The sequence below is a fragment of the Beta vulgaris genome, chromosome 7 (genome assembly GCF_026745355.1).
Source record: "Beta vulgaris subsp. vulgaris cultivar EL10 chromosome 7, EL10.2, whole genome shotgun sequence".
Taxonomy (NCBI): domain Eukaryota; kingdom Viridiplantae; phylum Streptophyta; class Magnoliopsida; order Caryophyllales; family Amaranthaceae; genus Beta; species Beta vulgaris.
This window is the reverse complement of record NC_079208.1, coordinates 48,402,973-48,427,600: the sequence shown is the minus strand read 5'-3', so window position 1 is coordinate 48,427,600 and position 24,628 is coordinate 48,402,973. Positions and strand designations below refer to the sequence as shown.

Below are 24,628 nucleotides of genomic sequence, written 5' to 3'. Positions count from 1 at the left end.
TATACAAATACAAACGCACAAATCGAACTGCGAACATATATTGCAAAATTCTGTTTTTTCACCGCTTTCCTTCTCTTGCAATCTCTGGGCTTTCATTGGTTTTGGTGATATGGCGGAGCATCACCACCACAAACCCTCCACTTCTGGTAAACCTACTTCTTCATCTTCTTTCTTATATTTCTATTTTATTTTTTTAATTTAAATGTGGCGTTTTTTTTTTTTTGAATTTTATGCTCTTTTATGCCTTTATACAAATTGTAAGTACTTGACGTTTTTCATCAATTTTTCTGCTTCAATGTCTTATTTTCTGATCTGGGTTTTTGTTGGATCCTGATTTTAGATGTTTTCATGCTTATATCATTTGGGTTGCAATTTGCATGATCGATTTTGTAAATTTTGTGGTGGTTTTTATCTTTGTTGAGGATTTTTTGGTCTAATTTGGTGTGATATCAAGGGCATTGTTGAAGCTTGTTTTGTTGGGGGAAAGAAAGTTACCGTTTTGATTAACTAGATTGAAGAAAAGAGTGATGATGGTATGATATTCCCGTAGGATTAAGTTTTATTTTCCATAAGATTGACTATTTTATTTTAAGGATTTGAGGGAAAATGTTTTTAGGTATTTTGGGGTTCAAGAGGAAGAGGCATTGCTTAAATGTTCGATCAAGTTGTGCAAAGGTTAAAATTTTATTTGTTTGGGTTGTATTTTGGTTTTGTATTCGTGTGGGAATTTATCTTGTTAGTACCCGGCCTTTAGCATATTTGAGACCATGATTCTCATGATCATACTTCCTCTGATCCAAAAACGTGAGTTGTTATATCAAGTTCTTTTGATTGAAAACAGAAGGCATTCTATGGTATCAATGCTAATTTGGATGTCAATTTAAGATACAATATAAAATTATTTGTCCTTTTGAAAATATGAATACTTCATTTAATATTTATTGGTAATTTCAATGGAATGTTGACTAAATTGAACTGAAAACGTAATGCTTATCAAAATGGCTACAATAACTTGAATATTTTGGATCAGTGGAGTAGCTTATTGATGAGCATATATAGCCTCTGGTTTTGTTTTTGAGATCACCTCTTTTGATCTTTCTGGAATCAAGTGCTGTCAACTTTAATTACTTTAATTTCACTGGGAGCATATTCTTATGTTTTTGATCATTCTATAATCTTACGAAGAATTATGCGTGCATCCAGGCCATACAGTGCATGGTCTGGTCACGACTGATTCAACAGCAGTGGAAGCAACATCTTATGAGCGTTCCATCAATTGTCATGGTCGCCTCATTGTGAACTGGCATTGGAAGCTTCAGCTTCAGTTTTGCAATTGAAGTGATACTAAGTAATTTTTGTAAGCTATATGGAAATTTTGCTACTTTTTAACCCATCTCTTATTGTTTACTTAGAAGGCTTTGAGCTTTCTTAAAGGCTTGAATATTATTCCACAATTTTTCCACGTATGAAGTGCAGCACTATCTGTTTGGTGTAATTACTTTGGTTACAGAGTTTATTGACTAATGTGTTACATAGTGCTAGATTAATGGGCCTTAGGGCTTTACTCGTGAGATCAGATCAATTGGCCTTGCATAACAACTTGTTAAACATTCTTGATGCAATCAAGCTATTGCTCTAACCTATGTTGCTCGGACTCTTCATTTCACCTCAAGTACCCGTGTCGGATCCTCGACACTCGGATATGGGTGGGACACTTGGACACTTTGTTTTGGGCTCAAAAATAGAAAAAATTCCAAAAAATAGCCGAGTCGGACACCTGGACACGTACCCATGTCGGACATGGGTACCCGAGTCTGAGCAACATAGGCTCTAACATTGGTTGTAGTTATTTATTCCAGTATCATCGTGGTACAAGTGATCATACCATGTAGTATATCTCCTGGCTTTTTCAATAGAAAGAGGCAGAGACGGGAAGGTTTGGGGAGGGGGGGTGTGGGTATCTACTATCTAGTGGAAGCGATATATTTGAGATGCTTGGTTCTGGCTTGTTTGATAGTGAACATTTGCACGAGAAATTCTTTACAAGGTTACATATACAATCATTACCATTACAAGGTTTTCTCCAATGCTTGAGGGGGGATTTTGTCTATGTTCCTAAGTTTTTGGCCTTTTTGAAGTAATTGGAAAAACGCAAAACTTCAAGACGCTTACCAGTGACCAGCACTTGGTCAAGTATCCCATCTTTTTCAATGTTACATACTTACAACTGACACTCAAGAGAGAAAAACAAGGACATAAAATTAATAAACAAGAAAAGTATTCTGATTGAGAACTAAGCTTCTTTTCATAATATGGATCACTTTTGGAAACCCTTTGATTCACAAGATCAGGTGTTTGAGACACAATGGGAGATGAGTATAACACTTGCTAAACAATCGACTGACTAAGCAGGATATATTATTGATAGTCAAGAACAAAATATTAACGTGCAAGCTCTTGGAGGGCTTTGCAGATGTAAGTTAGATATGATAGATGTAAAGGTGGTAGCTAATGTTGAGCTTACTTTGTGATCCTTATTGATCTTAATATTATATCTTGAGGGGATTTTGTTTTTAAATGTTGGGTCTCAAGACTGTCAACCATGAACTTGGAGATGAATATGAATGTCCGCTGTACAGTTACATGTCCCAAAATTGTCAAGATTCCGAATGTTGGACACCGGGGACACTATTTTAAAGTTGGACATGGTTGGAGGACCAGGATATTCATTAGATATTTTGAATAATTTAAAGAATTTTGCACGTGTCTATCACATTAAAATATACATATGTGCATTTTTGGTTGGCTTGTTTGCTTGCTTGTATTAAGATTATGATTTCAAGGCATTTGTCAGCTTTACATTTCTCTTACTCTTTCCCTCTGGTACATAAGAGAAAATGAATTGTCGAGGTGCATAGGTTCTTGGTGTTCTTTTGTGAAGACGAGGATGATTACTTAGCTATACTTAGTCTTCTTGAGTATTTCAGTCCTCAACCTGCAAATGATCTCCTCTGTGAAGCTTGCCAGGATACTTTATCCGAGTTCTATTAGTTTATCTTACTGGAAAGTGAAAATGTCCTGCTTTCTGTGTCCATCTACTTCACTGCTGAGTAAGCATAAAATTTGTCTTTGTTGTGTCCATTCTCTCTCTGATTTAACATTCTCTTAATATCATAATTGTTATTATCCTCAGAATATTGAGAAAATGATTTTCAACAGATATCTATGTTATTTGGTAAGATTTGATTTCTTTTCTTTTTGGTTAAAAGTTGGCAACTCATGGATTTGGAGGCTCTATTAGTTGTAATTTTTGAGGAGGGTTCTTTTTCCCGTCTATAGTTGACTGCCTCTTGAAATATTTGTTCAAAGCCTTTAGGTTGCATCAGATACGATTTTGCTTCTTAGATTGTTTTTCATGAGTGAGTATTGATGTATGTGACTGCCTTTGTGTACAGGGGCTCGTGCGGATACAGATCTCATGGATACAGACCAGGTCATGGTTATTCCTGACACTCCTGATAGGATATCTAAACAGCCTAATAATACTTGTAAGATCTTGAAATCTGCTGATTCAAGTTCGAGAAGTTCTGGGTTGGGAAATATATTCACTATGGGTAGTAGGAATCGGCTTTTTGGTGATAGTATCCGTGCTGCAGGAGTGTATCCGCATCGTGGGGGTAATCTTGGTGATATAGCCCGAAGTCAAGGTGCAAGAGATACTGCTGTTCCTTCTTCTAGTTTCAGGAATGCTCCAATCTCCAGTGTAGTAGGTGGCAGGACCTTTAAACACAAGGACAAGCAGCACTATAACCAGCAGCACATGGAGGATGATAAAATTTTACAATCTAGTTTTCTGGGGATATCATCGCATAACAACAGAAGGGAGGACCCAGTTTTTGTTGAACATGGGGAAATCGCAAAGTCTTCTTCTAAATCCACAAGAGATGATTTAGGGGGTCAAAGGATGAACAAAGGTCACCCTGGTCAAATTCAAGGTTCAAGCGATACCACTGTTCATTCTTCTAGTTCCAAGAATGCTTCAATGTCCAGTATGGCTGCTGACAGGACCTTTAGATACAAGGACAGACATCAGTGTTACCCACATCACATGGAGGATGAAAAAGTTTCACATTCTAGCTTTTCGGGGTTATCGTCGCATAACAGTAATAGGGAGGACTCAGTATCGGTTGAACATGGTGACATTACAAAGTCTTCTTGTAAATTTACAAAAGAAGACTTAGGGGCTCAAAAGATAAACAAAGGTCATCTGCCTCCCAGTAATATTGTTTCATTACATTCTGCTGGAGCTTCTTCAAAATCTACTAGAAATGACAATAAGGGAAAGGTGAAAGTTGGTCTTGGTAACCTTGTCCACTGTCAAGCTCATCCTGTGAAAGGGAATGATGAGTTTGGCCTGATTACATCAGATCATGATGCTGGGAACGGTCTCTCTGTGTCATCACATTCTCTCAGAGTACCTAGTACAACTGTGCGGAAAAGGTTGGTACGCAATGGGTGTATATCCCCACATAATGTAGAAAAGGCCAAAAGGGTTGCAGCGACATCTGGTAATGTTTCTGAGAATGTTGAGTGTGCTGTAGTATCTGGTGGTTCTCGTCCTGTAATCGATGTTAATGAGGTGAATTCCAAACATAATGCTGCTTTTCGGGCTAAAGGAAAAGGATTGTTAATTCATGACTCTCCTTCAAAGGGCCATGCTGGCAGGTAAAATGGCCTGTGTAATTAGTTCCATTTTCAAGACCTGTTTTTCCCTGAAAGATAGGAATTAAGACCTATCATGCCCAGAAAGATAGGAAAAAAGAGTGGTTGTATATATTTTTGTCTGTCCTTCAATTGTTTTTACCTCTCATATGTTTGTTCTAGATTCAATAGATCGCCTGAAGGAAAATTATGAATCGTGAACATTAATTTCTTGGGCTTAGTGATCCTGTTTTGTTCATCATCTTTTTGATTGTTAGATGTTTAAGAATATTCCTTATAGTTTTACGTATAAGAGAATTTTGAGCACTGCTGGACTCTTCTTGACTTTGTAGATAAACTAATGATGGCTTGAGAGCATGAGTTTTATTGTCATTATCACTTCTTTATATGGGTGACATCTCCGTGATATAATCCTTTATAATTTATTAAGAAATACGATTTCTCAATAAAGAGAAAGCTAGAGAGATACATGTGAGAGATTTTCGATCTCAAGTAGTTTCACTATGACCAGTACATTTTAAACCCGAGCAGCTTTAGTCTACACTGGAATTTTCAAGAATATTGACGCTTTTACTGCTGTTTCTGTTGGAAACCATTTTTTAGGTCCAAACTGCAAGAACTTATTGAGCTGTGAAGGCATTTAGCTATTCTCTCTTTGGAGTGAACTTTTTGGGAATATATGAGGGCAGTTATAGTTGTACCATTCTATTGCTTGTTTATTTCTGAATGGTCAATCTCCCCTTCTATTTTTTGTTTCATTTTGAACACTATCTTTGCAGGAGAAGTGATGTTGGGAATCTGGCTGATGGATGTCAAAAGGGAAAGTTTTCTGGAAATGATTGTGTTCGTGTACAAAAGACCAGTGACAACTCAAATAAATTAATTTTGGGCAAATGCACTTCATCAATTCCTTCAAGAGTGTCAGAGCAAAAACCTATGCTTAGTGAAGATCAGCTTTGTACGCCAAGCACATCTTTCAAAAGGCCTAAGAAGCATGGCTTGAGCTCAGGTTGCCTTGAAAAGAGCAAAGAGGTTATCTGTTTGAGTTCCGGTGGGGAATCGTCAACCATGAGGTCAGTAAGGGACCATGGTCGCTTTCCTCACAGGGAACTAGGTTCTCCGTTGGCTGTCGATGAATGTTCTCCTGAAGTGGGAGATAGTATCTCACAAACTGATAATGACTCGGAGACTAGGGCAATACAACTTCAAGCTGATGAAATGTTGGCTCTTGAGCTGCAGGAACAATTATATAATGAGACAGAATCTACTGGTGGCGAGGTTTGTCTCTTTTTTGTTTTCCCCCTTGAGGCTGTCTCTGCCTTACATGTGCTCTGGTCAAATATATATATTTTGGGGGTGGGTGTATGGCTATCATGGTTTATAACTTCCATGCTTTGTGAAATTGCTACAGGGAATTTCATCATCGAGATGGTTAGAGAACCAGGAAGACATTGTGCAGCCTGCTATTCCAAGAGAAAGTCATCACACGCATGGTTTTGTAAGTTATATCATCTACCACTCGATCGTTTTATAAGATAACCTCCCCAAACTTGTAACTAGATTATGCTAGGTCTTGTTCCACCAATCTTGAGTTTTTGTGCATCTACTCTTGAGCTCCATTCTACTATCTATATGCCGTGTATTGAACTGGTAGGTAAGTTATCAGGATCTATCCTGTTGAGGGTTTTTTCTGGAGATCAGCTATCATTCTACAGAAAACTTACACGTTCATTTTTTTTTTTTGGGGGGGGGGGTTATTATGTAAAAGTTGTAGGTCACACTAAAAATCTTCGTTGGAAGTAAATAGTGCTGTGCATTCTGGTAGTGGCTCCTAGCGCTGAAACACTTAGGAAAGTCTTAAATTAAGGATACGATGGATGAAACTTTAGGGTTATATCATGCCTATGGTTGAACCATTGAGGAAAACACTATGGTTTCTTTCACAATCATGGTGAGAGACATTTCACATCAACAGTTGTGCAACATCTATTGTGAACGACAAATAACATTCATGAGTACAAAAATCAGTATTGAATTCTCTAAAATATAAACTAGTGAATGTAAAAGCGCTTTCTTCCACTTAATGAGTTGGATTTAGACCTTTCAAAGGGGTTTTGTTCTGGTCAGATTATTTTTTGAGTTATTTCGGATAGAGTCTCTGGGAGGTGGGTCGAACAAAAGTTTGTTTAAGACCGAACTGTGGTTGACCCTAAGGGATTTGAATACCTTTTCTATTTCCATTTCAGAATGCAATGCTTTATAACCCTGTCTCAATAAACTATCCATAATATCTCTCAAATGACAAGCTAAGCCATAATAAATACAATCATTCAGAACCAAATTTAACCATACAAATGATATTTGAGTCTAACAAAAACCGAGCTAATAACCTGTCTAATGGTATTAATGGCTAAAGGTATTCTGCTCAGTAAGGTTTTCATAATCTCATATCATCATATAATGCAATATTGGTTGGGCTTGGGCCCGTAACCCGTTAGTACAACGTAAACGCTGATCTTAATTTTATTCAGGTGGGTTCAGAAAGGGTATGGTACTTTTTCAAATGAGCATCTCTATGTAATTGTAACACCTTACCAAACATATGTCCTGTAAAGGTGAAATTAAATAATATAAAACTGTGTTATTCTGACATGCAACTATACCGCATGTATCGAGCACCTCATATCTTTGTCGACCAACAGGACTTCTACGCTCACCTTGGAAGAGTATGTGGTTGGTGATAAGGTGGCCGTCCATTATTTCAGATCTAGGATTGTAGCGAATCAAGAGAGAGGAGAGAGAAAGAGAGCGTAGAGGGAGAGGGATAGGTAAAAGAGCAGAAGGAGAGAAAGGGAGATGAGAGAGAAAGAGTTGAGAGAGGGAGAGGAGAGAGAAGGATTGAGTTGAGGGAGAGAGAAAGAACAGAAAGAGCTCTTTGTTAGAGTGTCGACATTATTATTCCACGATCACATCCAAGCACAATTTCTTTGTTTATCTTATTTATATATGTTTGTTTCTATTTGTATTTCTTTTCTTTTTTTAATCCATTCTAGAGTCTTATCCTTCCACCAAACCATGTCAAAAAGTCTTAACCTTTACCAATTACCCATTAACTCTTAACTTTTCTTTAATTTTTTTTCTTGGAACTAGCTATTAAAGTACACGTAGAAAAAGATTATATAATTTTTTATTTCGTATTCTATTGTACATGATTCATCTGATAATTTGCGTAAAGTGTCAAGAAATCTTTTCCGACTTGAGATGAGTTGTACCCGTGTCTTGAAAATTGATCAAGACACTTGTTTGACCGTATTCCCATGTTGCCAAATTTTCAAGACTCTGTTAGACCCTCCGATCTCGACTCAATCCGACACTCCTAGACAAGTCCGAGTATGATAGATATATCCAACATCACATTATAATAATTATCGTATGTAAGACAATGTGAATTTGAGTAAGGAAAATGGATTTGGTCACTAAGGACTTTATTACTATGAATTGCACTTCTCTTGGATGCTTGTCTTTCATAAATTATTATTCATTTTGCTATGTAGTACAATTCTTGTGATAAATTGAACAACTAGATCCATCGTCAACAGACGGCTTCTCACCCCCTCCCCCCCCCCCCCCCCCAAAAAAAAAGGGGGGGGGGGGGGTTGATTCAAAGCTCCTTTTCTCCATAAAACTTGTAGTCTTTCTTCGTGATATGTTTAGGAGTGAGAGGTATGTGTGCACATCACATTAATTGTAGAGCTTCTTGATTCCATTTCTAGTAATGTATGATTGTCACCTCTTGTGTGTGACTCTTTTATTTTGCAACACTTTTCTGCTGTAACTTTTTGAAAGAAATTCATTAAGATGATTTTGATTGGTTAATTTGTAGGTTGGCGTCCCACCGTCAAATCGACTACGATCTTCTCAATCTCAGTCTTTGCGCAATCGCCTCTTCCGTCGAGGAGCTCAAGCGCGGCTTCCTAGATCGAATATAACTAGGCTACGGAATCAGGTTCATCGCTATCCTAGGCAGAGGGATAGATTGTTCCCTTCAGATATGGATCTCGACATGGTATTACCTGCTGATACATGTCTTAGTTATTTGCTATTTGTTTTGATATCTCTATCATTAATGATCTATAAGTCCTTGCTTGTGCTCACCTTTAGCAGTGGCTTCTTAGTTCTTACAACCCATACCAAACCATTGATGTTTTCATTCTTCAGCTTCCTTCTTCCCAAGCAAAGAACTTAGCATATTTAAGTCTTTCCATACTTGCCTTCCATAGTTTTGCAATAATTACCTATTGCTACACACTCTTCCATCATTGTTCTTATCTTTTCTGTGTGACTTTCCATTACAATCTTTATTCTGTTTTGGAGGAATGTGTTTAATCCTACATTCTTACTGCAGAACTTACAAAGTCCTGAGTAGCTTGGTACATATTTTGTGTCACTAGCATGCATGGTGTATTTTTCAAAATGTTGATCACCTCTTGTCTTTTTGATGATTACCTCTTGTCATGTTTTGGAGTTTCTTGTCTCCTCTCATTTGTCCTGACAAAAACCTTTCTTTTGTTATAGAGAATTGATTTACTAGAAACATTGGAAGCTGTGGTCAATGATGATATCAGAATGGTTAATCAACTCCTTGATTCTGATCGTGAATTTGGCGAGTAAGTTGGCATCTTTTACTCTTCAGTTTTTCCTGTTTTGCAAGATGTGTTGTTAGAACATCCTCTTTGTTCTCTTAATCACATTTTCTCTACTTGTGTTTAATTTTACCATACAGCATGCAGGTCTCCTTTTGAAGTGTTTCTTTATCAGTCTATACATTTTTTATGGGTATTCGTACTAGTTTTCTTGGGTGATAAGTGTTTTCTTTTCACAGAGGGTTCAGGGGCATGTAGTTATGATTGCTTATTGATAATTTGATTTGTTTATGTGCTTATGGTGCATAACTGGCTCTTTTTTCTGGAAAGTGTACATAATCGACTTTGTGCATCTTGTCTACTTTTCTTAGTGGTTCTGAATGTACTAAATTTTGAAGTTCTGCAAGAGGGTAGGTGGCGATTGTCCTTTTAAGCGGTGTTCAATTTCTTGTAATCATGAATCATGTTGAAAATCATGAAGTTAAATGTTTGCTTGCAACCCTTGCATGAACAATCTTGTAGTATGCCACTAACGGAAGTAGATGCAATAAAAGATTTCTCATGTAAGGGCCACAAGCACAAAATTGAATTGAAAATTTGGCACACTCATAAATTTAATGCTTGAAACTAATACGTTTCTCTCCTTTAGTCCCATAGGAGGGATTTTGAGTTGTGGTGTTTGTAATTTTTCTTGACAAAATATACTACACTTGCTCCCTTTATCCCTTTTAAGTATTGCTTTAGAAGTTTTCTAAGTGTGACTCCACAATGCCGATATAATTTTTGAAGACTTTCTTGTCTTATCCTGTCAAATACTTAATGCATTAATTATATTCTTCTCATAATACTTATATATCTATCTTTACTCACCCTCATCTTCTGGATAATGCTTGAATAGGTTACTATGTATACCTTAGTCATGTGCACTGAAACTTAAGTATTACGAGGGATGAAAGGAGTATACAATTTGATCCTTAATAGGCTTTCATTATGCTTTTTAAGTTTATTGTTATGTTTAGTTTTCCCCAGTCAGGGTTGAATTGTGGTTATACAACATGCCTTTAAATTCTGCAGTTATTTGTGCAGAAACAATTATGAAATGTTATTGGCTCTTGATGACAACAAGCATATGCATCTTGGTGCATCAGTTGGTCAAATAGCCAATCTCTTAATGGGATTTCATTATGCTTTTTAAGTTTATTATTATGTCCAGTTTTCCGCAGTAGTCAGACTGGGTTAGATGGTTATACAACAAGCCTTTAAATCCTGCAATTATTTGTGCAGAAACGATTACGAAATGTTATTGGCTCTTGATGACAACAACCATACACATCTTGGTGCATCACGTGCTCAAATAGCCAATCTCCCGGAGTCTACAGTACATGTGGGTATCATGCTGGTTGTTTAAAACTTAAAAGATGAATAAATTTTGAAGACAACATCTGAAACTCTTAGCATTATACTTAATGGCATTGTTGTTTATGTACAGAATGATGACTGCGAAGTTTGTTCAATTTGTCTTGAAACCCCGGTTATTGGGGATACTATGCGCCATTTGCCTTGCTTGCACAAATTTCACAAAGATGTAAGTTTTGACACGTATGATTGCTATTTTTCACTTAAGTTATCAGCTTATTAGCAAACAAGGCTTGGCTCACTTAGCAAGGCACTTAGCTCAGACCCTAGAGGTTTGTGGTTTGGTTTCGGTCCTGCCAAGTAAGGGTGCTTGGGGTGGCGATCCCCTTACCATCCCCTTTACTCTCAAATGTCTAGCCAGTGAATGAGGGAGTAAGAAATCGTGATGGTTGAGGTCTGGTCAAGGTCCTCCTTACCATTAGAAAAATGTTGACTGTCTTATATGGACAACCATTTTGGATTTCTGATTGTTTTTTGGTCTCATGGCAGTGTATTGATCCATGGCTGAGAAGGAAACGATCATGTCCAGTTTGCAAGTCGGATGTATGATTTTCTTCCCGCTGTTTTTGATAGATCCATCTTTTTTTGGCGTCTTGAAACCTGCTGGCAGTCTCACTGTGACCGTTCAGGTAAAGTGAATTTAATATCATTAATTTGTAGTTGGATATGTCGCCTGTTGTAAGTATTTCCTACTTCTTTCTATCCAACGTTTAGCTCCTGAATCCCGGTTACTGTAAACTCATACTCAGATATCTTAATTGTACAATCATGGTGCTGCCGAGATCGCGTACAAAAATCCTCTTGTACTTGCTCGAGTTCATTTTGATTTGGTACATATAGCGAAGACCATAGAGTAACAAAGGCTGAAGCTGAAGGAAATGTTATACTTTTGGATTACAGGGATTAATTTGTATTACTGCAACTTTTTGCTGTAAATTTTTGCTAGTTGTAGCAAAGTGCATTAATCAATATAAACGTTAACTAGGTTCTTTAGCCTAACAATTTAATCTATGGAGATCCACTCAACATTTCATTGGGCAACTTATCCATTCTCCCACAGCTTCTTTGTGATCGCCGTCAAGAAGCTGAAGGTGATTTTCCAATCTCAAGTGAATCTTCTTTTTCCTGCATATTATTAACATAATCATTAATATGGTTTACCTTGGGAGTTCCAACTTCGAACCATGAAAATTCTCCCTTTTTTTCAACTTTTTTGTGAAGTCCCTTGTATTTCGGTAGGGAAATGGGCGAGGGGAACTTTTTTTTTTTTTTTTTTTTTTCTTTTGGGTCCCTCTCGGTAACCGTGGTAACATGAATTTTAAAATTGAGCTGCACTCGCACAAGGTCCACTTATCCAAAGGCCCAACAAGTTCCAAACCCCCTTCACCCAACATTATTGAAACTTATGCTTCCATCAAGATATGAACCTTGGTCTTCCATGTGCGAGATAGGAAACCATACCATTAAGCTATCAATTCTTTTTCCAGATTGGAATCCCCAAGGGTCCTTGGTAGGCCAGGCGAACATTGTATCTATAGCAATTAGCAATGTTGCTAGAGCAATAGGAGGCAATTATAATTATGACAAATGGATCGTATACTTTTGCTATGAGTCATATGTGGTTGGGGAATTATACTCCATTGAAGGTGGGGATTTACCCTTTATGCTACTCTAAAGGGTTTATACTTGTGTAGCTGGGCGCGGTCGACCTGTATGGGGTACTAGATGATAGGACACTTTCTACAAACCAAAGATGAAAACAAGAACTTGAAATCATTGATTGCATCAATAATGGAATACATATTGGTTCTACTGACTTGCGTGTTCTATGAATAGCATCAATAACAAGCAAAAAAATCTGAAACCATTATCTTGTGTATGTGAACCTTATGTATTCCATCAAGTGTGTAATGTTCAATGTATATAAAACCAACTTGTAAGACTGTAGTAGGCTTGGGTACTTCCAAGACGATTAAAACATTGCTGAATTATTACATGCTTTTGAGAGCATGTGTCTCGTCAAGGCTTGTGCTTCACGCATAGACAAATACATGCAAAGGTCTTTTGGAACTTTCTCATCTAAATTAACCTATGTTTTCCTCCAACTTATTTGCTTAAGTGAAATTAAATTGTTTCTGCTTAATTGGAGTCAATTTCAGCTTAAGTCTTGTTTCTGCTAATCTTATTATTGGTAATGTTAAACTTGACTTATTTCTATTCAAACTTATTATAATAATATGAATTATTGAACAAATTTGCGCTCAGAATGGATTTCTCAGCTCAATCTAATCTTTAATATTGATCCATATTTCCTTTATAAATGACATTATGGATAATGTTCCTTGTGGGTAAATGCATGAAGCACATTCACTTCCATGTCCAATGGGTTACGGGTCTGTTCTCCCCGGCTTATTTTCAGTTCAATTCAGTTTAATTTAGCTCTGGACAATACTTTAACTCACGTATCACTATTCATTTCAGTTCAGTTTAGTTCAATTCAGTTCAATTCAATTGTTTTATGTCAAAGAGAACAGACTCGTAATGAAGCACCTTCACACGCGTGGCAAATAAGTGCATCTGGATTTGTGACCAAGAAGCTCTGATAATATTGGTAGTGTAGTGACAAGGGATTAAGATAAATGAACAAGTATGGTTCCAAAATCTAAGAAGACTTTAGGAACAGTCAAAAGTATGATAAATGGAATGTCACAAGAGAAGGCAACAGTCCATTAACTAGAGATATCTATGGGATGGCAGCATCTTCTTAACTTCTGGTGCTCAGAATTATGGGCTCTCAATCTGAATATCTGATGCTTTGCACCTTCTCTTCAATTTTTTGTCAGTTTCTCTATCTGACAAATTATATAGTACTGCTGAGCTCCCTATCTCGTCCCTTCATGTTCTCAATCTGTTGGGTACTGTATATAGTTGAGTCGTTCTCTCATTTTCGGTGTGATAAATCATAAATGCTGGTTTCTTTTACTCAGAAGTCTCATGTTTGTAATGCTTATTAAATTGATATTGCGAATAATAATAATAATAATAATAATAATAATAATAATAATAATAATAATAATAATAATAATAATAATAATAATAATAATAATAATAATAATAATAATAATAATAATAATAATAATAATAATAATAACAATAACAATAATAATAATAAGGATTATGCTATATGCATCCCTTAGGGTTGCATATGAGACATAAATACACTACTTAAAATGGAAAAAAGTTGTGAATTTATGGAAAAATTTTGCATCAACCAATGTAATAAATGATCAATTAATGCAACTTATTTCCATTTTTAGCTTCTTATATACAGCCCTTAGGGCTGCATATAGCTTTTCCCTAATAATAATAGTAATAATAATAATAATAATAATAATAATAATAATAATAATAATAATAATAATAATAATAATAATAATTGTGATAGACTTGTCACATTCTATGTACAGAAAATGGATGTGTGGAATTTCTATGGACAGAAAATGAATGTGTGGTATATCACAATATGTCCATATTTCAAGCTGGAATCAAAGATTGAAGTGATTTACTAATTACTTCATCCGTTTCAAAATATAGTTTTCATTTTCTTTTTTCACGGTAATTTATGCAAGTAAAATTTAAGAAGAATAGTAAAGATTTTTTGTTTATTTAAATAAATGTTGTATGGAAAAAGATGATTTTAGGAGAGAGAATGGAGAATAATTGGTGAAAGAGCATTAATTGTAACATTTTGGTTTAATAAACAAAGGGAAAAAACAAAATTCAAGAAGTAAATAAATGATGGAACATGGTTTTTCTAAACAAATTACGAAAAAATGTGGAACTAAATATGAAAATGGAAACTATATTTTGGGACACCCAAAATAGAAATGAGAACTATATTTTGGAACGGAGGGAGTAACATTTGCATAAGCTTGTTTAAATATAATCCAACTTCTAAGCATATGTTGTTCGGGAACATAATCAACATTGGCCTAACGAAGCCATGTCATTAAGGGCTACTCCCTCTGTTTCAAAATATAAGGCATTTACGCTTTACGAAAATTTACTTTGACCACAAATATTTTTCAAATACGATAAGTAAAAATTATAAAAATTATACCGTCGGATTCGTCTTGAAAAATACTATAATAATATTATTTTTTAAAATTTTATATCAACATAAATTGAGAGTAATTAACGGTCAAAGTTCGACCTCGAATATCGCGCGTGCCTTATATTGTGAAACGGAGGGAGTAAACAACAACGTCACATACACATCGTCCATCTAATATAGCCAATACTATGTGCTCGTTTGGTTGGATGTAGGAAGTGCAAATTCCTTGGAATATTATCTTCCCATGTATTGTATTTCTAGGAATTATTAGATGTTGTTTGGTGATTCAAGGGAAATGAAAATTCCCATGGGAATTTCCACTTACCTAAGCCCCCCCTAGGTAAGTAACTTCCTCCATTTTGTGGGAAGTGAAATTTCCTAGGAATTTCTACTTCCCATAAATTTATCAACCAAACAACACCAAACAATTCCAATTCCTAGGATTTCTAACTTTCTATGTTAAATAATGTTAACCAAACAACCCCTATATCAAGCGTTAACCAACCACACTGGTCAAGTGGTCATCATCTCAGCCTATAGGTTATGCTCATTTTATACTCATGTCCAAGTTGGAGTTTTGATTATCACTCATAACGTTTCATTACCTTAAAAAGTGGCTATAGATACTCTTAGCTTGGTAAGTTCTTTTTTAAGATACAGTCAACTAATGCATTGATTCTAAACACATTATGCTATATTTTATGTACATCCATACGTACTTAGGCTTCAAAGCAATTTCTCATATCATCATTTATGTGTGAGTTCACAAATCCCCTATTATTCGTACGCATACACATGTTATCATATATACGGGTGTATCATGAGAATGATACATCTAAGGTTATTATTTTACTCGCTCATTTGAAATCATCCAAATGAGAAAAATATACTAGAAAAAAAAGTTTCAAATGAGGAAATTAGTTTTACATCTGGGTGTATGACAAATGAACTCTCGTATGCAAAACATGTTGTATGTAGTTTGTAACCATCTCAACATATAATTAACATTGGCATTAAAATAATTACCTTTAGCTTAAATTAACTGTTAGTGTTAGAGATATACTTCTTTGACAGTTCTATAACCCTAGTTAGGAAATGACAAAAGAGAAAGGGGTAAAATATGTTTGGGACAAGGAAGAGAGCCGCCTGCCGCAAGAAGACATGACCAACAAACACATGCTCACATGGGTTTGCACATGAGAATTCAGTAGGGATGTAACACTATAATTATTATTCTTGTTATTATTTCAACTAAGATTATATTCATATCACATACTCCATAAGTAACTTACTAGCTAGCTGTACTCTTTTATCATTCTATGTAAAACAAAAAATTATACGACTACTAATCATGATGTTAAATAAAATACATATCAATGAAATTGGAAGATCAATTCATTTTTATATGATAATTTTAGCTAAGAATATCAAAAAAATCTTATTTTCCTTCAATTTAATTGGACGAATATATGATCAAATTCCTGCATTGTGGCCCCTTAAGATAGGAACTATATTGTTATAGTAGATGGCAAAACATCCAGCTGAACAAGGGAATATTTCAATGTTAGCTAGGTTGTTGAGAGAGCACAAATCATAGCTTGGGGTATATGTTTTCCAAGTTTGTCATGTGCTTTTATATATAATCTTTCAAAAAATTTCATACCAATTCTTAATTCAACTGTTTTTGGTATGACAATCATTAAGAATCTAAGAGCATATTTATGAAAGTGACCAATATTACACCAAACTAAAAACACATATTTCCTCCCTTTCATAATACTCGCTACATTTTTCATTGTAGAAATTAAGTTCACATTACTTGCTACACTTCCTTTTTGGGTAATACTCTCTTTATCTCTCTCTTCTCACATGGGTCACTTTTCTTTTTACTCTCTACCTCTCTCAAGATCCGTTGAGAAACACCCTCTAAAATGAGAACTAAGAAGTAAGAACCAATATGGGTTAGATCATGAAAATCGGATGGTTTACCGTTTACGTCAATCCTGTGTCATTAATGACATTTTCGTGATTATGCAACTTTTCAAACTAGTTCCTAGTTTCTTTACTTTTATTGAAGTTTCATTTACTTTTGGACCAATTTTGTTCACTTTTACAATTTTTTATTTACTTTTAATATGAACTTAACTTAAATTTATCCAAAATGGTATTTTTACCATGCATATAGATTGGAAAGTTAGTTGTCAATGATATTTAAAGATCTTTCCACTTGCTTATCCGGTCTTTAATGCACTTGCTTATTTTGACCATTAGTATATTTTATTGTATGATAGTCAAATTATGAAATATTAAGGCCTTGTTTGGTAAAGAGAGGTTTGAGACAAAATTAGAGGTTTGAGGTCATATTAGAGGATTTGGACTAGTCAATCCTCTAATTTAGGTGTTTGGTAAGAGAGGTTTGAAATAGCTTTTTAGGACCAAAAAGCTCTTTTTGAAAAAGCTGGGGAGATGAGTTTTTTGATATTAGAGGTTTAAGTATGAAAGAAAAAAAATTACATTTATGTTCTAAAGATTTCTAAAGTTACTACCCTTACATAGGTGTCTTAAACCTAACATATTAAGTCAATATCCTTATTGTCGATGAGTTAATATTGTTTGTCTTACATTTTGTACACCATTTATGTGCCACTGTATCCTATTGAAAGTGTTTTACAAATCTATATAAATATATTAAAAGGCGTGCATAAACAGGAAAATGTGCCACGTGGCGCTCTCCCTAGGGAGTTTTAGTTCATGTAATCCATGTACGATAAAAAATTTAAATATTGCATAGTATAGGGTTTGATCCCAAGACCTCCACTACATATACTAAAGTCTTAACCATTAGGCTAAATTGTATTTAGTGTTATTATCATAAAGTATTATATTTATAAATAAATGAGATTTTTTTCTTACCCGGAGCATACCCCGGGCCTAAAAATTAGTTTTGATATGTAAATTCTGGATGGAGAAAACCGATATGCTATGGTGGAATCTAGAAACATAAGAGAGATGCCATCTATACTAATATATTAAAAGGCGTGCGTAAAGAAGGAACGGTGCCACACGACGCTCTCCCTAAAGAGTTTTAGTTCATGTAATCCATGTACAATAAAAAAAATTGAAATTGCATAGTATAGTTTTTGATCCCATGACCTCAAGTTCATGTACTAAAGTTTTAACCACTAGACCAAGTTGTATTTAGTGTTATCATATCAAAGTACAATATTAATAAATGAAAATTTTTCTTACCCGGGGCATAATCCGGACCTAATAAATAGTTAAATTATCAAGTGGTGGACTATAATAATTATAACAATTAATAGAAATTAGTAATACGTATGCGATACATAAAAAGTGGAGTAGAGGATTTTAACACCTTAGTAATAAGGCCATAAGGGAGCTATCGTGGAACACCCACTTCCACTCTTAGGAGTTAGGATCATCAAAATAAGGAGGTTCATATGCACCTAATTTAAATAAATTAATTAAAAAAACACAATCTAAAAAGGCTCTCTCACAAACAAGAGTGGGATACTTATAAAATCTTAAAGTACTAAAATCACCCTCTAAAGATATAACATACTCCTGCTATCTAATTTACTTCATGTTCATGCATTTGAACGTTTATCTGCCTCTACCATATACGAGTAATATATTTTTGTGTCTTTCTTTCTAATCATGAATACAACTTTGTTTTTTGTTTTTTTGGAGCAAAATACAACTTTTTTGTGGGGAACATAAATTTGAGATAAATTAATACCCATATAATTGAACAGCTTTGTAAATCCTTAGTACCTAGTCATTAGATCATGTTGTTTTCTTGCATTGTGCATCAAGTAAGGCTTTACAATTATTCATTGTCCTATAAGTGATAACATGTTAAGAGAGTTTCATGTGTCACTTTTTTCCCAACAAAATCTACTCACATCTTTATATGTCTTTATTTTATCGGAATCCAAAAATGACAAATATATAGTTGGATCATTACCTTTAAGAGGAAAATAGAAAAATAAATTAAAACAACAAGTTAACCTAGAGTAACATGAACCATCTGTCGTTCGAGCCAATCGGGCCCATGCAGTCCGACTTAGCCTGCCCTGGCTCGGTTTTTGATTGTGAATATTAACCAAGCCACACTTCAGAAATATTTAGAGCAAGGCTCATGAAAGCCCACCCATTTAACTCCAATCCATCCAATGACCTATCCAATTCAGGCTGGTTCAAGGTAGTCTTATTGGTTTGGTCGTGCACACTCATTGACCATCTCTCCTCCCATTTCACTTATGAAGCATATGAAGATAGAAGGACCGAACAGTCGCTCTTTCCAATAAATAGTTATATTTAAAAATTTAATTGAGTTGAGAATATATAGGGTTTGAAACAGTCTAGCACCATAAATATCTTTTTAGAATATTGTCTTTTGCCAGTTTCAGCACAATTCATTTATGCAAATAAATAATGAAAATGAAGACGAGATGAAAAAAACAAAATTGTTAAAAAATAAGTTATAAAATTGCTAAGATGATTGAAATTGTAATCTAAATTTTTATTTGTTACTTATTTATAACTAAAGGGTGCTACTAGGTTGGTAGACCCTAGCTCAGCCAACTCATCAAAAATTTAGGTAACTTAGGTCGGGCGTAGTCCGTACTTAGTGTTGTTTTGGCTATAAGTCTTAGTTGGTGGTGTTGGGTGCACCTGCTCTATAATTAAGAGTGTTGAGGTCAATTTTAACTAATTGGGTTGACTTCATGTCATTCGCAGTTCGTGTTCGTGTTTGGTTCTCTCTCAGTTCTTCAGGTCGAATTCGTGTCGTGTCAGGGATTGCGAGCCATAGCTAGTCCGAATCTATCCTACATAGTAGATCGATGGACGTGGGGTAGAGCTTTTAACCCAACAATGTCATCATCTTAGCCTACCTTGACCCAGCCACCTTGTTTAATTCTGTTATATCTAATTCCAAATTTATCGAAAGAGCAAAGTATTTCATTTATTTATCCATGAGAACCTAATTTAGTGCGACGACCCGTATTTGGTCTTCACAACCCAATGCACTGCACCTTTCGACCCGACCAAGCCCACCCAAAATCCACCTCAATCTAATCAATATATGGTAGATAATTAGATATATTTGGTCAAGGGCTAAGGTTGGGAGCATCAATAAATAAATTAAACATTCTCAAGTCTCAATCCAGTGTATGCCCCACCCCTAGTTGGCAAATAAGTAGAATTATTTATAATTCAAAACTCATCTTGTTTGGCTACAGGCTATATAAAGGGAAGAAGTTAATTCAAAGTAGTGAACATCTTTCATAAACAAAAGTATAAAACATCACAAAAAGAAACAAGCTAAGAAAAGAAATGGTGTCAAGAGTTGAAGAAGCCATTAAAGGAAGGAAACAACTTCAACAAAGAGAAGTAACAACAGGTCATCAGCAACAAAAGCAAATTATGCAAATAATGCAATGCAACAAAAGCAAAGTTAAGAAGTTTAAGAGAAGTACTTCCAATCTTGAAGAAGATGGTGCTTCTTCTGCTATTTTCTTCCTTGCTTGTATTGCTTGCGCTCCTACTTATATTTAAGTTTTGTTCTTCTTTTACCTTATAAATAACTATATAACATAATATAGTAGTAGAATGTTTTTACTTTAATTATATATATAGATGATATAGGCAAGTAATGTAGCACTTGTATTGTACCTGTGGATTGATTATAGTTATGGTTTTTATGAGCTTAATTATTATGTTCATGATTTTATTAATAACCTAAATTTTCGTATTTTAAGTATTTTTAAGTTAACCAAGTGGTCTTGGCACAGTGGTTGCTCACTTTGTCCCTTAACCAATTGGTCGGGGCCGGGGTTCGATCCTCAATCTTTGGGAATGGAAAGAGATTCTTGGTCAGCCCTTTACCTTTAAGTGGAGCACCCGGACGAGAGGATTAGTCACTGCTATCGGCGGTGGATACCTTGGTTGCTCACCCAAAAAAAAAAAATTTTAAGTTTGTCTAATTGTATCTAGTAGAGGAAATGGTAAATGAAAATGTGGGGGGTGATCATTATAAATCTTCTCTTGAATCTTGATCTCTCTCACATTTTTGGAATTATAATCACAAAAGCAGTATTGTACACAAAATTTAATTCAAGCTTCGGCATCATGTACCACATCCACAAAGGTAATTGGAAAATATAATATGCAACTGTTAATCAGTTTGTGTTGTCCTCAATCATGTATGACCAATCCAAAAAAATAGAATGCTTTTTATTTAATTTTATTCGGCAATATTCTTCTATTTTTCAAAAGTTATAAAAATTGCATTAATTACCTCATAATGTAATTATGTAACCACAGTACAAATACAATTTTTATCATACATCCGAGTCTTGAGCAGGGTCCGTACAATCAAGACTATTTTTTGCTCATTGTTCATTTGATATCATCCAAATAAGCAAAATGTACTAAAAAAAGAGTTCTGAATGATCAATAATTAGTCTTCGGTATACCATATATATGGTATATTTGATTGTATAACGGATATAAAATCCTGTAAAAAAAACTTTGGAGCTAAATTTTACATTATCTCTCCATCATAATTCCAAAAATTTGCTTATTATCCTAATTATACAACACACCTTTTTTTTTAAAGCTCAAGCTGTACAAAAACCGTGCATTCTTCTAATTTACTCACAACAAAAGGTTTTTATTTCTCAAGCTTTCCAACCCAGTTACTTTCTCCAAATATAGTTAGTCATGATAGTGGTTCACAAAGAGCACACTTAGACGTTCATAATGAATAATCGTACCAAAATGTAACTACTCACCTATACTTTACCCATCTCTCCTAAGTCCTAACAAATCAGTAGCTTTCCCATAACAGATAGCACTTCTTCAAAACCAACAATTTTTTCTTCTAAGAAACCGTGAGTTCAACCTCCCACCATATATGCTTGACCTATTGATGAAAACAAGCATCTATAGCATTCACGGATTCACTAAATACATCGACATTCGACCATATCATGAGGAGTGATATATAAAACACTTTCACCTATGGCCTCGTCGGCGTTTTCACTATTAAGGACTGCGATTTTAGAAAAAATGCAGCCTTTGTACCGTAGCCCTTCCATTTTTTCCCCTAGTCGGATAATATTATAATTTATGAATGTTTTATTTGCGTAGTAAAGACACTTGTTATTTATGATCAATACCTATTTATGTGTGTAAATATGCTGCAATTACAAGATTATCGGGCAGACTACTAGCTAATACTCTCTTCGTCCCTTAATAGATTTCTCATTTCTCCAATGCATGTTTTGTATTGTCAATGTTTTTAATTACATACATACAAAATTATAGAATTTTGATTTTCCAAATGTAGACAATGTAGGACGAATCAAACAAGATCTTATATGACTATGTTTTATCTTATATATTGAGATTTCTTTTGACGTCTTTCTTTACCTATAAACAGCGTCAAATTAAAAATAAAAAATCTATTAAGAGACAATAAATAGTGTTTTAAAGGAGGTTCCACCTTAAAACCATATGGCAATAAGGGTTTGGCCCAGAGTAATTAACGGTCCCAGTCGTGGGCCTGGCTCTGATACCATGTTAAATATGGGCATGGGCCGCACCCATCACAAGGAGAGAGAGTCCACTTCACAACACAAAGGAGGTTCCACTTTAAAACCATATGGCAATAAGAGGAGTAACCCCTTTGCATTATGAAGTGAACTCATCTCTCTTATTTAATCAATGTAGGACACTCACATGTGGTGTGCGCTATATATCATAGCTTCAACACTTGTTCCTTGTCTCTTTCTAGGTGTAAGTTCACATGCAAAAAGATTAACCGCAATCAAAAAAAATTCAGTCATCAGGATTAAATAGAATTATCGTCTACTCTATCTCAGAAACTAAATCTAGGCCTCTTAATGAAACAAGGGTGATTTTTGAAATTTGTAAAGATTAAGTACTAAACTCTGTTATTCTGATTAGCACCTATCATATATAAATCTCTTTTTCTCTAATCTGTAGTTTTTTTTTTCAAATGTTAGAATCCACTTTACCAATTTTTTTTTTACTCGCATTCAAAGTTTTGCCAAAAGTTCTTGGTAATTATGACAACTAATTAAATCTCGACGGAGGGAAAAAAATAGATAAAAAGTGAAACAAGATATATATGATGTTTAAACTTCAACATGATAAAAAGGCAACATGGTTGCACTTTAAAGTGAATGATTTAAGTTGTAATATTAGTTCTTTAGAGAAACAGCATATCCTAGAACTCTCTTTTTTCCTACGGTGTTTTGCATTTCTATATCTTCACAAAAATAGATCCCATGGAAACTTATTAATCTGAATTAGGTTCCATATTTAGCCTTAGTACAATTAATAAGATAGAATCTTTCCATAAGAAACTAATGAAATAACATGTAATAAAATATAGTATTTTATATAAAGGTTTATGGAATAAAAGATAAGAAAGTCTATTATATAAAATAGTATAGATCCTCCTCAGATGCATGTACATGTAATAATGAGTGATAATTTGATTTAAAATGCTAAAAAAACTAATATGAACCCAGTGCACACTAATTAGTGTGCACCCGATCCATAACACGTGAGTTTAGGATATTGTATATTGATATGATATAGTGTATGTTAAAATGATATAGTGTATGTTAAAATGATATAGTGTACCTATGTATAATATAGTATATCTATTTTTGATATAGTGTATCTATTTTTGATATAGTGTATCTATTTTTGATATATTGTATGTTTTTGTAATGCGTTTAAGTAAATATTTTTCTATAGGATATAGTGTACCTAGTTATGATATAGTGTACCTCTGTATGATATAGTGTACGTAGTTATGATATAAGTGTATCTATTTTTGATATAGTGTACCTATGTATCATATAGTGTATCTATTTTTGATATAGTGTATAATTAAGTGAATACTTCTTAACCGGTTACGTGCCTGGGCCTGGTCCACACTATTTTTACTGTGAACCGGGTCCATACAAGACGGATTGTTAAAATGCTAGCAATATAAAAATAATATATTACACGAAGTTTGTTTATCTACTTGTATATCTCTATTATATAAGTGAAGGGGGGACCTATGGTGTCCTCTTTTGAACTGACTATTTTGCCCCCATTTCCCTTACTAAATTACAAAAATAATATCAATACCAAAATGGGGATTCAAACAAAGCTAACGAAATTTACATTTCAACATCACTCCCAAATCACTTATCTTAGGAAACTTTACAAATTCCTTTCTAAATCACGTTCAAGAAATCACGCAAATCACTAAACTCTACATAAAACTAAAAATTAACTTACAAACCAAAACTAATATAGTAGGGCATCAATACATAAAAAAAACATTCACAAAATTCATTTACAAATCATTGTTCTCAAGAACTCACAAATTTTGACTCTTATGCCGAAGAAAATTGGGTTTCTGTTTCGAAAAATATTCAAGCACGCATCGCGTGCAAAAAATTCTAGTTCTCTTATATTTCGTGACATCATCTACTTTATCCGTAACAAAAAGAATGCAATAATTAGGTATTATTTGTGAGTTATAAAATATTCAATTGTTACATTTAATTTGTTACGAAGAAAGTAGTAGATTGAGGCTTTTGACTGTTTAAAAAAAATTGGGCCTTTTGAGGCTGATCCGCTGATCTACGGAGCAACAGTGCAACACTTTGGGCTG

The 24,628-nt window shown here is 34.6% G+C and overlaps 1 protein-coding gene across 4 annotated transcripts; it reads left to right on the top strand.

Annotated features, from left to right (window-relative positions):
- Positions 1 to 12,865, top strand: LOC104908712 (uncharacterized). 4 transcript variants are annotated; one of them, XM_048647750.2, is made up of 11 exons: positions 24 to 146; positions 1,204 to 1,348; positions 3,456 to 4,725; positions 5,502 to 6,000; positions 6,134 to 6,220; positions 8,606 to 8,788; positions 9,298 to 9,389; positions 10,650 to 10,749; positions 10,855 to 10,950; positions 11,271 to 11,410; positions 11,531 to 11,783. In XM_048647750.2, the coding sequence occupies exons 3-10, from the start codon at positions 3,479 to 3,481 to the stop codon at positions 11,328 to 11,330; spliced, it is 2,364 nt and encodes a 787-aa protein (XP_048503707.1). In that variant the 5' UTR covers positions 24 to 146; positions 1,204 to 1,348; positions 3,456 to 3,478; the 3' UTR covers positions 11,331 to 11,410; positions 11,531 to 11,783. The 4 variants fall into 4 exon arrangements, with proteins under 4 accessions (XP_048503705.1, XP_048503704.1, XP_048503707.1 ...); XM_048647749.2 differs by having other exon boundaries at positions 1,204 to 1,357; XM_048647748.1 differs by lacking the exons at positions 1,204 to 1,348; positions 11,531 to 11,783 and adding an exon at positions 12,476 to 12,865 and having other exon boundaries at positions 1 to 146.
- Positions 12,866 to 24,628: the final 11,763 nt, after the last annotated feature.

Excerpts from the sequence above, each read along its gene's own strand:
- LOC104908712 (XM_048647748.1), top strand. The coding sequence starts at position 110 with ATGGCGGAGCATCACCACCACAAACCCTCCACTTCTG. Across the intron at positions 6,221-8,605 it reads GTCATCACACGCATGGTTTT|GTTGGCGTCCCACCGTCAAA; the intron begins GTAAGTTATATC and ends GTTAATTTGTAG. Across the intron at positions 9,390-10,649 it reads TCTGATCGTGAATTTGGCGA|AAACGATTACGAAATGTTAT; the intron begins GTAAGTTGGCAT and ends TTATTTGTGCAG.